At 40.2% G+C, this 17,653-nt stretch overlaps 1 protein-coding gene across 1 annotated transcript in view; it reads right to left on the bottom strand.

Moving 5' to 3' along the window:
- Positions 1-3,958: 3,958 nt before the first annotated feature.
- CCDC60 (coiled-coil domain containing 60) overlaps positions 3,959-17,653 on the bottom strand; it is a 50,527-nt gene continuing 36,832 nt past the window's right edge. Inside the window, 11 exon segments of the mRNA XM_050318761.1 lie at positions 3,959-4,002; positions 4,005-4,056; positions 4,058-4,115; positions 7,024-7,075; positions 7,078-7,147; positions 8,294-8,373; positions 12,515-12,534; positions 12,795-12,899; positions 13,812-13,967; positions 15,565-15,703; positions 15,706-15,743. Coding sequence (XP_050174718.1) covers positions 3,959-4,002; positions 4,005-4,056; positions 4,058-4,115; positions 7,024-7,075; positions 7,078-7,147; positions 8,294-8,373; positions 12,515-12,534; positions 12,795-12,899; positions 13,812-13,967; positions 15,565-15,703; positions 15,706-15,743 — 814 coding nt within the window.

The raw sequence follows: 17,653 nt of genomic DNA, 5'->3' as shown, positions 1-17,653 counted from the left end.
TTCAGAACCCTTGTGAAGAGGAAGGGAAGGATGAATGCTGAAGGAGGCATTACTTACTCTTCTAATTGATGAGTTTTCCTATAACAATTGCCAGCCTAATATCCAAGCAATTCTCACGCAGCCATAACTTTCTGCCCTGCTGCCAGTGACACCCAGCAAAATGTTCTTATTTCAGCTTCAACTGAGGCATGTGGGGCTTGGATGACACTGGGAACACATCACACAGCAGGAACAGGATCAAGAGTCTCCGAGTTCAGTGTCTGAATCCCCCAGACATCCACTCCAGAGCACCAAACAAGTGACCAAGCCAAGCTTGTTTTGGCTAATAGATTTGTGAATGACTGGCCCATTAGCTGAAATTTAGAGGACCAGAATAGAATGTGAGATGAGCAGACAGAACACTGATCCAAGCAGCTTTACCACACACTCTGGAGACCTTTAGCAAGTTGCTTGGACTCCTGGTGCACCCATCTCCATGTGTTAAATGGGTTACTCTGAACCTACTCTGCAAGGATCTACTGAAGCAGCAAGTCTGTGAGATTGTTCATGGAAGTATTTGGGAGAATTCAAGATCTTTGCAGGAAAAAAACCTCAGAAGTTTAAAAACCCCAAGTCCTCTTTTACCTCGGTATGGATTTAACACCTCTTTGTTTTGTTTCAGTCCTTTAAATTGGCAGGCAAAGACTTGGGCAGGGCTGAGGATCTTGCCTGAGGAAACTGTAAGTTTGTCAGGAAGCAGGAAAAGGAAAGCTGCTATTTTTCTCCAGAGGAGCTCTTTGCCATCTCAGAATAAAAGAAGCAGAATTTTTTTCATTAGGCTGATGCTGGAGGTAAAAAAAAAAGACAACCTATTTTCTTCCTAGAGGAGAAACCCCTTGTTACCTGGTGACAATAGGAGAGACAAGAGCCATGATAAAACAAAAGCATGCATAAGATATTTCATAATCCCACAAAAACATTAGATGCTCCTAACATTCCCACTGGCATCCTGCTTTGGGAGCTCAGAGAGCTGCTCAGACATTAGCTAATTACATTTAGCACAACCATCTCATCTTACACGAGGGCAGACACATTAGGTCACAGGTTTGGCTGGTGTAAAGTTTGGATTTTGGCTGAGATTTTCTTGGATGTAAGGAAGTTTCACAACCTTCTCTCTGCAGTTCCACAGAGGGAGGAAGGACCAAGATGAAGGTTCCACCCCATGTAACCAACAGTTCCACCAAGGAGCTCCCAAGCTGCTGAGTTTTCTTTTTGTTTGCCACAGGGTAAAAACAACAGCACTGACAGTGAAACTTGAGTCAGATCACGGTGATATGATCCCAAAAGAACTGGAGAATTGGGGTCTCTCAAAACTCACAGAGGGCTGCAAGGAAGCTAAAAGAAATGGAAGAATCCAGTGAACAGTGCAATTGAGGTCTCAGGGGTCGAAGCAAGACCACATCCTGCTCCTCTGGCAGAAGCACTGCCACTTATTTCTCTGGGCACTAGGTCAGCCCTCTGGAGCTTTTGGAGGAAAGTTTTCCACTGGATTTTGAGATGGAGGAAAAGAAAAGCATGGAGAGAGGAAAATATGGCTTCACTACTTGTACAAATGCTAATTTAGCACTGCCATATATAGAATGAGAAAAGCAGGAGCACAACAGAACTTTAAGAGCTTGCTTTTTTCTGATGTCTGTAAGTCAAAGAAATCTGGCTCTTTTCACTGAGAAACAATTACCTCTTGATAATGAGGGGAGACAAAACAAGGCCATTAATCAATAACACATTACACATCAGTGGTCACTCTACTCACCTGGACCCCAAGCTGGCATTGTTTCCCCTTATTGTGGCTGAAGGATCAACAGCATTTCTCCCCAGTGGGTCCTCTGGAGGCTCTGACAGGCAGGGAAGCAGCTCAGTAAGATCATCATCTTAGAAGGTCACTGGGTCACCAATTCCATCACCCAGCAATTATGACCCACCAGGAAATACATGGCTGAGGCCAGACAGGTTCACAAATATCACATATTTATCACTGTCTGTGAGTTCAGGGGTGTCATTCTACTGTCTTACCCTGCACAGTAATGGCAAACATATGCTGAGGTAATCAGGGGAAAATGTGTCTTCAGCTGGAAACCTGGGAAATGTATCTAAGGATCTTGGCTTTTTGATACTGATTTTAATAAGGCAAGAATTAATCCACAATCATGCAGTAACTACAGGATAAACTCAATGCAAAAGTAAAACATCTGAATTACAATGGAAAGAATTCATGCAAGAAAAAAAAAAAGATTTGTCTTAGAGCTTAAAACTGCACTGTGCTTGGGCTATTTTTTATAGAGGAAAGCTAAAATGAAGAGCAGATAGAGACAATGCTATTTAGACATGGAAATCAGTTTATCTGTAGTGAGTAGATGCTTGTTATACTGTAGGCATTGTTAGAGGAAGGTCTGAAGAAATTACCTGACCTCTGATTCAGAGGTGAAGGACTGTGCACAGAGGAAGCTACTCCTCTGAAACCACTCACTGAAATCCTCTGCTGGCATCTGCACAATACTTTCATGTACAAACTGGAACAGGAAAAGGTTCTTTCCTGAGCTTTTGTTTTATGTGTAAGAGAGAGGTAACACAGGAAAATTTGATCGTTGTGACAACAGAACATTTATAATGGCTTTTGCAAACAGTGCTTTGTGTCACCAAAACATTCAGAGCATTGGATATGCTCTAAAATGAAAACCCTATAATTTTCATTGCAATTTATATCCTGAATCCTTCCAAGTCAAGTCTTGGTGTTTTAAACTTGCATCTGTCTTCTACCTTCCATCAAGGCACCTACACTAAAGCAACTTGGAGTCAAATAAGAACTTCACCTGGCACCTCAGCCGGATGATATTCAGTGATGCTGCTCCTTCTCCTAAAATACAACAGTTTCTTTCATCTATTCCTGTCAGAAGGAGCACCAAGGTCCTCCTTCCTCTGGGGCTATTTTTGAAAGGGGTATAAAGAAACAGACAGGAGATCCAGCTATGCTCACATGTTTTTCCTCTATTCCTGTTGCACAAATATGAAGGATCAAAATGCAAAGGAAAAAGCAAAGAAATAGATCTAAACCCAGCAAGCAATTGAGACTTTTCTATTGAACATTAAAAGCAAGGCTGCCTCTCTGGTTAGTGACTATGCAAATTAGGGCACGAGACAAAATGGTTATTTTTATAAAACTTCAAGACAACACAGATACTCTGATCTCGACATGTTGGTTGCTAAACCTTTGCATTTGAAAGGCAAGATCACACTTGATATGTGTAAAAAGCAGAATAACCTGCTGCCTCTGAGAGATTTCTGTTGGTCTCACAGACCAGGGGAATGACTGTGATGAGAACACAAAACACAAGGTGGCATCGTTGCCATTTTGGTGAGTTAGTTACCTGGTTACACTACACGGAGGTGTGTAAGTCTAATGTCACAGTCACAGAATATTCTGAGTTCCTTCTGTCCTTCCTCATCTGCCAGTTTCTTCTAGAACTACAGGAATTGAGCCCAGCTTAAAATCTTGGGAGGTAGCTCTTGGGGTTTTTTTTAAGTGTTGCTGAAGCAAAGCAAACATTCCTGCAGAGTTCCTGGATCAGGGACATAATTCATAACCTAAATGGCTCATGGATGTAACTACTGTGAAGGACAGGCCTTTTCAGAGCACAAGTTAATGCTTCACTTCAAATGTCCCAACAATTTATGACAGGTGTCACTTTCACTGAGGCAGTAAATAAATCAACAATGACATAATAATAAAATGATACTGATTAATAAACCAGTGGTTGTCATAACATCTTTCTCTTGAAGAGTTCAAAGTGCCTTGTAAAAGAATGAATAGCAGCATCTTCATTTAGTGAGATCCTGAGTGATTTCATCTGGTAACTTTCCAGTGCTGGAATTTCACCCACAGGTGCCTGTTCTCCCCACCCTCATCACACATGATGTACACTCACCACATGTGTACCTCAGCCAGAACCTTAAGAAACGTGTCTGGTGAATTTTCAAGTCGGGATTCTTGCCATATTTTTCCAGGTTTTTTAAGATTTTTCCGTACGAAACAGTCACTCCTCACAGACCGAGCGAGTCTGGCAAGCACTACAGGAAACCTTTAGCAGAAAGAAGAACAGCAATAAAAGAGAAGCCTTTGGGAACAAACGAATATCTGATTAATAACTCTGGGTTTGTCTGGCATTTCTGCCACTTCACCATTTCCATAACTTCCACAGAAAAAAATGGCTCTTTGGGGAGTGCACTGCTCAACGTAATTCCGAGTGAATCATAGAATGGTTTGGGTTGGAAGGGACCTTTATTATGAATAATGTGAAAGAGCTTTACTTTATTGGGCTTGAGCACCAATTCCCTTTGCTGGGCATGGAAATAAGGACTTCTTCATTATTCATCAAATTTGGGATGACAAACTTGGGTATGAAAGGAAATAATAAAATCCCAACAAATACTTCCATTTTGCTACACATTTGTCCTCTTCATATTTTCTCTATTTATTTTGTTTAGCCTCTGTGGATTTTCCAATGCAATCAGTGCCTGATCTGACACACTTTCTGATTCTTTTTAATATCCCTTTTCCCCGTGCTATCATCATTCTCCTCTCTCTATGTGCTGACATAAATCTCATTGATGTAAGTGCACTGTAACACACAGCCTTCACCATTTCACTCTGAATATAGAGATACAGGAGGAGAATTACACATTACAATAAAAATAAAACTCTTGTGAAAAGAGGGCCATTTTTTAAATGTTCTAAATTCTGCAGTGCTGCTCTGACAGCCTTGAAGACTGATGTTCCAAACCCTTCTAGACCGTGCATGACTGGGGTGTGCTGTGGCTTTCCTTGCAAAGGCTGAGGATTTGGCAGCACATCAGCAGGAAGTGCTGCCTCCCTCCAGTTTAGCATACAAGTCACTGGGACAGCAGGAAAGGGGTGAGAAGTTTCCTCCTGATGCCAGTAAAACAGGAAACACGTGGTTCTCACCTTCAGCAGGGCCAGTTCCACACTCAGTAGTACCCTGTTGGTGTGGCTGTACAGCCAAATCCTTATTATCACCGGTTTGATTACCCAGATAACTGTTATCATGTCACACACAAGCCTTTTATAACCCACCATGCACTGAGACATTTTGAGAAGGGAAGCTCCGTTCAGTGCACTCTTACATCACATATTTGTTTGTTTGGCTTTTCTCACTTCATGAGGGAGCCAAGACAGCTCGACTGACAGCACAAACTAGCAAAGTGTTCCTCTGTGATTCAGCTTTCTTGGCATGCAGAGTTTGCAAGAGCACGGAAAAATCAGCGTTACTGTAAACGAAACAAGTGCTGTGGGGAAAGCAACGGCTCTGCCATGACTTTGTGTCTCCACGAGGGGGGTGACCAGCCTTGTTAAAACAGAAACACAGATTTCACAGCTCCACACGCGTCACAGACAGCACTTGGCAGAAAGGGGCTGGCACGGAGAGCTCTACGTGTTTAACTGTGTTGGCAAAGTCAAAGCACCGAGGGGGTTCTGTGTCTCCTTCCCAGTTTAGTCCCCCTTCATCATCTCATCCCAGCTGTCTTATTCTTTCCGTGTCTCTCCCAAAATACTTCAATTGTTTCAGAGGCTGGTATTTCTGACAACAAACAAACAAACAAACAAACCACAACAACTTAAAGTTATGTTTTAGACATCATCATACTTCTGCACTGCTAACTGGGAAGACAATAAGGCAGGCAGAAAACAATGAATGTGAAGAACAAGTTGTATGTTCAGTCTGTGGACACCAATACCAGTTTTTGCTTTTGCAGTGTTCTCTGTACATTCATGTTTCTACAAACATATTAAAAGTGGTTATATTTTATATCAACTCTAAGCTGTAGGTAAGAAAAACTTACCTACAAAACTTAAGTTTGATTTAAACTGAAATTCAGTCTCCACTTTCTATTAGGTATCTACTGCTTAAAACCAAACAGAATACTGTACAGTAATTTCGGGTAAAATATGAATTAAAATACAACAGAAGAGAGATGGAATAGGGTGATCTGAGCTAGAATTTTGACCCAGAGATTGGGTTCATGTGTGCATTGCTACAAAAAGTGCTGCTGGGTTATAACAAAAACAACATCTGCTTTTCTCTCCAATAAATTACTTATACCATATCCTGCCAATCTGAGGCTCCATCTCCAAATGCTGATCAAATAGGATATATGCTTGTGTGGCTGTATGGAGAATACTGAAATAGCTGCAATAGTAACTTTCCATCCAACTTGTCCTTCCAGGCTGCAGGATGCTGGAATGATTAGATCCTTGTGCAGGAACAGCAGCTGCTCAGGGAAGAAAACAAGGACCTGGCTGCAGACAAGGGAAGTTCTGGGGACAAAAAAATTAAGTACAAAATGAAGAGAAGAGTAGAAGGAAGAAGTGGGAGGGGGAAAGAAAACTGTGCCTCTAACACCCTTCAGAACAGTGAAGTAGAGAAGGATCTCAGGGCTGGTGCTGACTGAGACAAGAGAATTTGCACAAAGATCACAGATGAATGTTTCTGGGTGAGAGGAAAAGGATGACAGGCTTCAGCTGGTCAACAAGGCAGAGATGTCAGTGATCTGGGAAAAGGCCTTGAGAGAGGACACTGCAACTGTTACACTGAGAAGAGTCAAAGCAATGTTGAAGAGCAGAACAGTGATCTCTGAACTGAAAATGCAAAACAGCCATACAGGGTGTGTGTGGACTGAATTTATTACCAATTTTTTGAGTGAAAAGGACTACAATGTCCAAAGTGAATATATTCAATGTATATTTCCAGAAGAATCGCTCAGAAATATTCCAAAACACTGCTGCAAATATTTAACTTGTAATATATTTTTCTATGCAGTCACAAAACTGTCCATCATCATCCCTATATTCTTATTTGAATGCCAAGATAAATAAATGCATCTCTAAAGGGCCTGAAGACAAGTCTTAAATCTGGTCAGAAGTAAGATGAGTTGTGTTTTAAGAGTACACTGAGAAGAGTCTCTCCTTACCTCTCAAGGCTCACTAGGGTGTCACATAAAGAGCAAGCTGCTTCTTCACGTTCTGCTGGAACTTTTGCCTCACATCAGCACACGAGTCAGATTTGCTTTTAATGAAAGAGCTGATATGGCAGCTGCAAATAAAGCAAGACAGGAAACTGGAATGAACATCCTGTGGTTACCATTTTGTGGAAAACACCTGTGTTGCTCAGAACACACAGCAATGTGAGCCCGTGAAAATCTTGAGATCCCCTTACTCTCAGCAAAAATCCAAATTAATTACAAAGCACAGCTGGGCTTTTTAGCTCAATTTTAAAAATAATTTGATGGATTAAAAAATGAGAAATGATTATGAACTTGGGGGTTTGTCATCTTTCTTTCCATCACATCCTTCCAGGACAGTGCCTTCGAACTGCACTGACATGTACTGAATGTGCTGCAAGGTCTGCTCTGCTCTCGTGTAATAAAATGCTCCTTGACATTTGCATGCCAAGTGCTTTGCATAGAGAGTGCTGAGTTTATACAGCATATAATGTGCTTAAAAACCAGGTTTGTACCCTTACCCTGCCTTCTGGGCCTCTGCTTCCTTGATATTATACTCTCTTGGTCTCTAATGAAAGGCATCTTTACTCTGTAGTTCTCCTGAGCCACTGGCAACAAACTGTAAGACATAACAAGGTTTAAATTAATGTACAGTGTGCCTTCTCCAGAATGTAAAACATTCCACAGGTGCTGAAAAAAACATTCTTAATATTACAGACTTGATGGGGCTATCCAGATACAAAATTCATTTCTCTTGACCTCAGCTCAAAGGAAAAAAAAAACATGCTTCAGCAAAGTCTGACTGTAAGAATGGTTTGTCCTGTTGATCTTAGAGCTGTGGAAACCACCACAGAGCTGAGCAATGAGGGAACACATGTGATGTTGGCTGGAAATGGTAGAGAGAGACTACAGAAAAATGCACTGGTAGAAACAGAACCAATTCTAGTGGAATAAGACAGAACACTGCTTTATCCACAAAGCTGCTGGAGCATAGGATCTCTTCTGTTTGCAAAGGCAAGATTTATGGGGGTGTTTTCCAGAAAGCACATGCTGCTTGCACAGCAGTAAAATGGTTATTCTGCCACCCATGCAAAAAAATTGCATGTTTTCTGAATTTACTGAATGCTGATTTCAGTTGTTTGGGGAGAAGAAGAATAAAAAGAAAGGAAAAAAAAAAGCATAAGCTCTTTTCTGATTAGTTGCTTCCTCTTGTCATTCAGAAACCCATCAGGTAATGTACCTGCAGTCCAATCTTCTTAACAATCTCTTTTTGTTTATGGACACCTTTTGACATTTTACCTGTGATGACTTCCTGTAGGTCTGTTGAAAAAATTATGTAAAAACTTGCCAACTCACTTGTGCATTCCTCTCTCCTTTGCAGATATTGCTCCATGTATGCTGGCCTGCATGAGACATCCTAAAGAAACCTGTTATTTAGTATTCCTGAAAATTAAAGTTTCTTCCAAGGAAAGTGTCTTTTTAAAGAGCTTTCGAGATAGGTACCCAGGTACAAATGCACCAAATTAATCACTTCTGAAAATATAAGCTTTGTTAATTCAGCTGTGAAAAAACCCAAACATCAAGTAGAAGATGCAAATATTTGTTACATTAGATGCTTATAAAAATAATGTGTTAAAACATCAGGTAGACTAGAACAAACTATGCAGGAAGTCTGGTTTCAGTGTCCATGCTGTGCTGTTTGCATTCCAGTGGCATCACTGTCAATTCTTCTGAATTTCAAAGTCTACTGCATCACTTTGCCATTCTTCTTTTAAACGTCATATGGAATTTAATACATTTAACATCAACAGGTATCTAATTACCTATTACCTCTCTGTGCCTCCTTATCAGCATCCACTACCACTTCAGACATGTCCTCAAGTAGCCCTTCATTGGCTGCAGTTTCCCACATATGAGCAAATCTCTCACTAATAACACTCTTTACTCTTTGCCTGCCACTGTAAAGTAAGTGCTTTTATTCTCCTCTCCCTTGAAAGTCAATTTAACTCACTGTTTTCCTTCAAATTAACATCTTGGTTGTCCTTCCCACTGCTGTTTCATTCCTGCTGTGCTGCCAAACCCCTGGGGAGGCACTGCCACCCATTTCCTCTGCTCTGTTCCCTCCAGTCACTCACGCAGTAAAACACCTGTCACACTCATTATTAAAAGCCCCAGTGTTTGCTGTCAAAGCCTAAGCCATCCTCCAAGGTGCTCATCTGTCCTACATGGTAATAAGTGACATTTTACTGAGCACTCAACACCCTCCAAGTTGTAATCCCCAAATGCAAAAGGTCCTTTTTCTACATTTTGGTGAACACAAAATGACTGCTGAATGGTGACTGTGTTAAACAGCAGCACAAGCTACCTGTTAAAAGTACAGATTTGAAGTTGCTGGTACCACCAAATGGGCTAATATTTAAAAAAACACATGCTTATAATGAAGATCTTCTATTACCTGTGACCTGGAGAGTATCAAGAGTACCAAGGTCCCAGTCAGAAATTCCAAAGTTCTAGCACTGAGCCCTCTGTTTTGTAGCATTAAAACCTGTTCCAGTTCTCCATCTGGAGAAATAGTGAAAACAAATAATCAAGCTTGTCTGTATTAGTGATATTTTTGAAATATAACCTCCATAGCTGTGAGTTAGTCAGACATTAATTAGAAAAGAGAAAAAAGCAAAGAAGAATTTAGTAATTTCCCCTGACCTTGATTTCTATGCCTTAATTAATCATCTGTGTGGTAGTAATGGAACTAAAAATGGTAAATCAATTGAAGAGGCATTGATCATGTCAAAGAAAAGCCCCGAATTCAGAGATAAGTTTTATAATGAAGATCCTTTGCACAAATATTTATGCCTACTCTTCTAAAAATACATTTTTGACTGAGAAGTGAAAGCTAAACTGCTGGCTGGAAAGTTTTGGGGATAAAATCCAGTTAGTTTTTAATCCCTCATACAAGTCTCTTTCTCATTGTGAAGAAAATGTATGTCACCTGAGCTGATCTGCATACACACATTATTCATTACACAGTAACCATGAAAAATTAGGCTTACATTTTGTACTCTAATCTGCTTTGTGAAACATTTGACTGATTAGGCGGGGGCCAAATGATAAATGAGACTACCTCAGCAGTGACCTGGTGTTGTACCACAGCTGCAGCTTCCACATTTACCTCTGTCAACATGATGAAACATTTAAACCTTTGCACTAATACAGGTCCCCACTCAGCCAGCAGCACTGAAAATTCTAATCTGTATAAGCAAACATTCTGCAGCAAAACTACCACTGGACAAAAGGCTTTATATTGAGTTATGAATTCTTTTCTTAAAAGAAATCTTTCTGTAAGAGCCACATTCAGTTGTGGCTACTGATTAGCTGCCTCTATAGAACCCCTTTCCCACTTTTGAAATATAAACATGGGTACGTGTGGGTTAGGGCTCTGTGTCCTCTCAAAACTATGTCTGTATGAGTTATATGAAGCTTTGTGAATTTTGGGGACAGGGCTACAAGGCAGCTGTACTGGTAATCCATCTCTGATTAGTCTTCTGTGAAGCAGTCTATGATGAGAATCCTGGATTAAACATGATTTGAGCAGCTTCAGAATTCATTACAGAACCCAACCTTGGGTACAGAGCTACCCTGCACAAAGTAACTCCCCATATTTTTCAGAGCTGGGAACAGAACCCTTGAGAGGTCCAGACCTGTAACTCGGGCCAGTCCCCTGAAATCACAGCAATCATGTGATAGATGTTCCAAAGGGTGCACTGAACACCCTCCCATATATCACACAAGGTATCTTTATTTTTCTGGCAGCAAACGGAGGCTCCCAGCTGTCACAGCTCTCAGGATTGTTTTTCAAATCTCATCTCACACACAAACCAATTGTTCACCTACATCTGTAAACAAATTGCTTGAAATTATAGCTTTGAATCCTCCACTGCTCCCATTCATCAGCGCTCAGCAGCAGCTGTGTAGGTAGTATATGATATTATCTCAAGCTTCCTGATATACCCCCTCAGCCTCTGGCTGTCTGAACCTAAAGGTCCTTCAGGCCCAGAGAGTGTGTCCTTTCCTTTACATTTAGGAGCAGTTAACTGTTTTTTCTTCTATTCTGTTAAATTGCTTTTGCACTTGAATATACTTCCAGCAATATATCCTAGCAATGAATTCTTAAGTTTAATTATGCATTGCTTGAAAACACTTCCCATTGCTTTAAATTTTCTGCCAGGTAACTTAATTTGGTGTGCCATAAATCTGGTGTCAAGGGAACCTGTGAATATCCACTCTCTAATCACCTTTTTTTCCATGCACTTCGTGATGTTACAGAGATCTGTCATAACTTTGTCTCCAGCCATTTCTTTCCTGCCCTGAAGAGCCCCAGCCTATTTAACTGTTCCTGTGTGGAAGCCCTTCCATATCTCCACCATCCCTCAGCACTTTTGTTCAGTCAAACTTTATCACTTGTGGCAACAGCCTGGATGAACAGGAAGGACAGAGAGTAAGAAGCACTTATAAAATATCTGTATTTTTGCAGAACATGTTTTCTGCTTTGGCTTCCACTTCATTCTTAGGGTTTTTCTTGCCTTTTTGATAGGTACTAAACATTCACAGAACTTTCCCAAATGACTCCAAGAGCTCTTTCTTGAGTGGGAATTTAGAGTGTAACAGGGCATGGTATCAGCCTAATAATGATAACGTAAACGTCAATTAAAAGGTAATTAGCAGTACTAAATGCTAACGTGCTTTTCTGGTCCAGTATTACTTGGAAAGAAGCAAAAAGACTGAAGATTACCCAGCTTTGTACTGAACCACACTGGAAAGCCAACAGGTAAATTACTGTCAGGTCTATGAAGTGCAGGTAAGCACTGAGGGATGAGTAGGAGGAACACAGAGCAAGTTAAAGAGAACTCACCAAGTTAAACACTTGTTTAACTGCCAGCCTGTATCTGAGAGACTTGCTGACCAACTCTCTATTAGTTGGTCATGATACGTAAAGGGATGAAAAAGCCACTCAGCACACTCACTGTACTGGTTCTCTCCTCCAATTTATCAGACTAATTCTATATATTGCTATTCTGCCACCTCTGTCAGACACAGACACAGTTTGCCTTGACTGAGAATACAGAGGAAAACAGAACAGCTTTGAAGAGCTTTGCCCTGCAAATCAGAGCATAAACTGTTCAACTGCTTTATCAAATACTCATGAATAATTTAAATCCATGTTGTGCCAACATGATTATATCCACTAAAAAATGTTGGAAACTTAAATTACTATTTACTTTTAACAGTATAAAAGTTCAGAACCAACACATTCTTTTACAAATACCCATCACTGTCATACATAATTTACAATCAGCTACTAAATATCACTTGATAGCTGGCTTGGTTCTGTAATGATAATATACATGGAATTCCTGTTGAGTTCACTGGGATAACCCTCCAAGGGAAGGTTATAGGAATATACATGTATCTATTACTATAGAACTATCAACAAAAAGAGAACAAGGAAAGAAAACACAGTTAAATTGGCTGGGATAGCTCAGTATCTTCTCCTAGTTCTGCCACCTGCAGTAACAGAGGATGATGCTGTGCTGCTGATTTGACTGCACAGCTCCCTGCTGATTGCGTGGGGACAAAGAAAATCCAGAATTTGTTTATGTTGCATGGCACAGAATTAACAACATTTCACTGCTTGAATGAAGAGAAACAACAACACAAAGGACAAGAGATCATCGTTCCTTCACCTTGGATTCCAGTGGGTTAATATGGAATGCATCAAACTGTTGGATCTGAGAGTCAAAGCTTCCAAAAGCCAGTGTGTGGCACACAGCTGTTGGAAAAGATGTTCACTGGGAAGAGGAGAAACCAATGTGTTACAGCACAGAGTGAGGAAGAGAGTCCAACTGGCACTGTGTGGGCTGAAACAGATGCATTTAACCAGTTCTGTAGCAGATGAGTTTTTAATTGTCCCACTGAATTCCAGACACCTCTCAAGGTTTTTCTAATGTTGACACATAACCCTGTATTCTGCAAGTATATTTTTGGATGTGAAATTTCCAGTAGGCTTATCTTGATGATGTGCCCAGTGCTTTCTTACCTGTGAGAATTCTGGTATTTATCCAGTTATGGTGTGGATTCTCAGGGGTTTGGATTCTGCAGTAGTTTCTAAGTCTTTCCTTTAACTAAAAACAGTGTGTGAGTTTAAAATGTTGGTTCAGGATTTTTCTGAACTGAGATTACCTTTGGCATTTTGGCTTATTCTACATGCAAATGTAAATATAAATGTATAACCTTTTGGTGAGCAACTGGAATAATGAGCTTAGAACAGGACAGTGTGCACTAGTGACTAACACAGAATACAGAGAAATGAATATGGTACAAGTGCTGCCTTCTCCCTCTCTCTTTCACAGGCCTACTGTTAACTTGGCAAATTAAATGTGAATTTTGACAGCCTTTTCTTTAAATGAGCCTGATCTTGAAAGCTGCATCACCTAAGAAGATTTTATGCAACTTGGAACCTGCCAGGTGAATGTCAGCAAGGTGAATGACATGTGCTTCTGTACACACACACACACAAGGTGTTCAGTAAGTCATCAGGATTCAATCACTTACTGTTAGAATTTAACAACTGCTATTAAGAAAGACAGATTACATCACCATAAACTCCTGAAGCTCTCAGAACACAAGTTCAGCAGCTGAACAGCAGCTCTGAGTGTATCTGTTATGGGTCTGTGTCACTGTGAACTTCACTCATGTCCTACCACAGAGGATATGAATCTTCCTTCAAATTTACCTTTTTTTGCTCCAGGAGCACTGGAATCCAGACATTGGTATAAATAGGACTAAAGGACTGTCAGGTCATCTTTTTTTCCTTCTTCCCTGACTTCCTCATGTGGGCCTCTTCTGTCAGAATGCGACTGTGAGAAAGAACAAAGACTGAAGTTAAAAAAGTAGTTTGTGAAATGAAGGCAGAACCAATAAAGCTGTTTATTGTGTTCACATCATCACACTTCCTCTTCCTAAATTTTAAAAAAACACTTAGGTGTATCTCTAAATTGTTAATGACTGCATTTATTAGCACTTATTAATATTAAAATTTGGTTATTTATATGTTTACCAGGATATGCAATTTTTATTTGTTTATAATATGCTTATAGTACTTAATAAATTATAAATACAGTATTATTTGTATTCACACATTTATACTACTACTTATTATTAGCAATTAAGCATTTATGTGAAATCAAACTTGGAGGCAGAGGAAATAATGTGACTGATTTGTTTGAGAAAAGATGTTGACACATGGCTTGCATTCCATTTTGTTTTTTGTTGGAATCATGCCAATGGAGGCACTAAGATTATATACAAGAGGCCAAAGTTTCAAGACGTGCCTCAAATTCTGTTTAGTTTTTCCTGGGTTAACATATTGTGTGCAAAGAAAATAATAGAGCAAGCTGAAAAGATTCACCCCCATGAGAAGAGTTTTCAGAGCTGGGCAACCAGAAAACAGCTTTTTACAGGCTGTGGGTTTTGTTTCTTCACTGCCCCAAGCCTGATTGGCCTGTTTTCTCCTTCCATAACACTATCTCTCAGGAATACTTTACTCCTTTCCCACCTTTTCTAGCTGTTCAGTTAGTGACCATATAGAATGGACATTTAATGTCACTCTAGTAGATGTGACACTTTCCTGTTCAGAATTACTCAACCTGTATTATGTGTTTGCTTTTTGGTCTGGGCTTTGTTTTTATTTCTTACTTTTTATTAATGCTTATAACGTTCTTGTCCCACTTTATGACTAGAGTGTGATGGCATCTCAGATTACTCTGGAGACGAAGTTGAGAGTCAGTTCATGAGAGGAAGGTGATTCTTGGGAGTGATAAAAGCCACAGCAAACTGATTAGAAAAGACTGTTAGAGATGGATGAGCTTTTGATGCACTGAGGCTCCAAAGGTGTGTAACCTCTAGAGGAGCCTCTCTGTCCTGCTGAGCAAGGATTTCAACACCACACAGTGAGGGCTGACAGATGGAAGACAACTGCAGTGTTACAACAGGCACTGGAGGTGCACTGAGAAGAGCAGCAGGAGCCAAAGGACTGAAGACAATGCAGTGATCAAATGGAGAGAAAATCTGAAGAAGGTAGTAAGTAACAGATGTGGAGTGAAGAAACCCCTGTGCAAGCCAAGCCAAGTTTTTTTTATTCTTAATGCTGTGGTCCCATTGAAGGGAAAAAAGCATGGCACAAGCTGACCAGGCTCCCTCTTTTCTCCCTGGAGAATCAGTTCTGAGGTGGCTATGAAACCTCTCCAGAGTTCATTAACCTTCTTTCTGCCCTCTAAACTTCCTCCTTCTTAAACCACTTCAAGTGCCTTTTTCCTCCCATGCTTTTCACTAAGTTTGTCTCTTCCTAGTTCATCCATGGGAACTGCCTCAGTACCAAACAATGACACAAACTGGCAATTGTGGCTTTTTTAAACCATTGCCCTCAGATGCCAAAAGCCCTCTGAGTTGACTCACGTGTTTATTTGTTCCTCTGACTCCTCTGCATCACAGGAATATTCGAGTGGCTGGAACTCAGTTCTTTCTCATGTGCCCTGAGCCTGCTGGGCTGCTTTCAGTGGGTTCTTCCTCTCCAGTGACTCCTGATGGAGTATATAAAGTATTCTCCACCTTGCTTCATAGAACTGAGATGATGTCTGCCAAAAATCATCACAACCTGGTCAGTGTTTGAATCACACACTATTAAATTGATTGATTTCTCTGTTGCCCACTAAATTACATTTTAAAGATTTCAAGTTCTTCTATGTTCAAGAGTTCACCATTAGTATTTCCTTCTGCAATATGATAACAAAGGATAATTCCCCAATATGGTCTGTGAGAACTTTCCCTTCTCTCTTTCACTATCACGCAGGTTAATTACTGGGTGTCTTGAACTCAGTAGCACTTTGTCCAGTACTTGGTTTAAAAACTCCCTGCCTAATTCTAATTTAGAGCAGCCAACTGTCCACCAGGCCCCTCACTGTGTGAACTCAGCTGTCACAGCCTGACAGGCACTGCCCTGAAGCTGCTGAATTCCACAATTCCGTGGGCTGTCAGGAGGTTGCACTGTCAGGAAAAAAGAAGGTGCCAGTGCACCTGTGAGTGAGGGGAAGAGAACAGGCAAGGTATTACTGCAAGAGAAGAAAATAGAGAGGAAACTGCAATGCACTGCCTGCAGGATGAGCACAGAGGTTAAAAAAATAACAGAAAAAGCAAAGGTGAGGTAGGGCAGTGAAAAGGGTATGGCACACAGATATCCTGCAGCTGCTGATTAAAATGTTAGCAAGAACACAGAAGCTGACCCAAGTCCCAGGAGTATCCTATCCCTATTCCACAGGACACATCCCTTTCTGTGCATGTGCTCCTGATTTTTGAATCAAGGGGCATCAAACTGTATTGATTCTTTCAAACACAACCCAGGCTTGAAAACTGGGCCTCATTTGTTCTACTGGCAAGTAATAACTCCCTTTTCTTACCAGATGTGTTAAAGCACCCAAAGGACATGTGGGGTGCAAATGTCAGGCACCAAATTCACTAGTTCTCAAGGGGAGCAGTTTACTGCCCCCCTCGCTTCTCAAGTACAGAAAAATAAGTATATAGCAGAACATTTAAGAGAAATGCAGCATATGAAAGAGCTGTAATAACTATCCAATTTAAAGCAAAGAAACACCCACAATTCCATAGAATCCTTTCTGCATGTTTATGAATGACCCTTAAGGTTGATGGACTCTTTAAAGAAAACCAGTAAAATAAATCCAAACTTAAAATACAGAGGTAACCAACGCACTTTTCTACACTGCAGATTTATAACATGTTGCTGGAATATGACATCAAATATTTTTCCATTTAAATTCTGGCATCACAATACCCTGTTTATACAATAACTTAATAAATTTAGCTGGGCTGCCTATTTGACAAGTAGGCGAGAATCGTTCATTAAAATGCAAATGTAATCAAGATGAAATTTGGAATACGTTTATTAAAGTAATTGAGCTTCAGTCAACTGTAGTCACAACACAGATTTTCAAGTGCCTTTCAGACAAAAGGATATGTCTAATTTTTCCATGTTAATATCTTTATCAGCATGAAAATTAGAAGAGTTTTCTGAGCAGTAATAACGTACCATGAAGCACTTCCAAGTTTTCTCTCCAGGAGTATATTATTATAGATAAGGGTCAAAGACACACACAGAGCAGTGACTCAGTAGTGTACTGCACATACAGAAAATTGGCTGCAAGTGTATTTGCAGTGCTTGGTGTAACTACGTACTTATTAAATTACTCTTTAAATCCTTTAGAGACTCAAGGTCATCAGTTAATTTTAGTACAAGGCCATTAAAGTGTCAGGGAATCGAACTTTTTACTGCTAGGATTTGGGATTCTTGATGCCTTTCTTTGAGTAAGAAATAAGTCACGGAAATAAAAGGGAATCCTAAATTTGTCCTAGTTATAATTTAGGTGCTAGAAAAACATTAAGAAGCTGTAAAAGTAATGTCAGAAACTCTTCCACGAGGGTAAGGACGAGGCAGATATTCACCAGGTTTTATTAATACCATTTTTACTTGTTT

The sequence above is a fragment of the Myiozetetes cayanensis genome, unplaced genomic scaffold (assembly GCF_022539395.1).
Source record: "Myiozetetes cayanensis isolate MyiCay16 unplaced genomic scaffold, myiCay2020 scf21, whole genome shotgun sequence".
Taxonomy (NCBI): Eukaryota; Metazoa; Chordata; class Aves; order Passeriformes; family Tyrannidae; genus Myiozetetes; species Myiozetetes cayanensis.
This window is presented reverse-complemented; position numbering and strand designations above follow the sequence as displayed.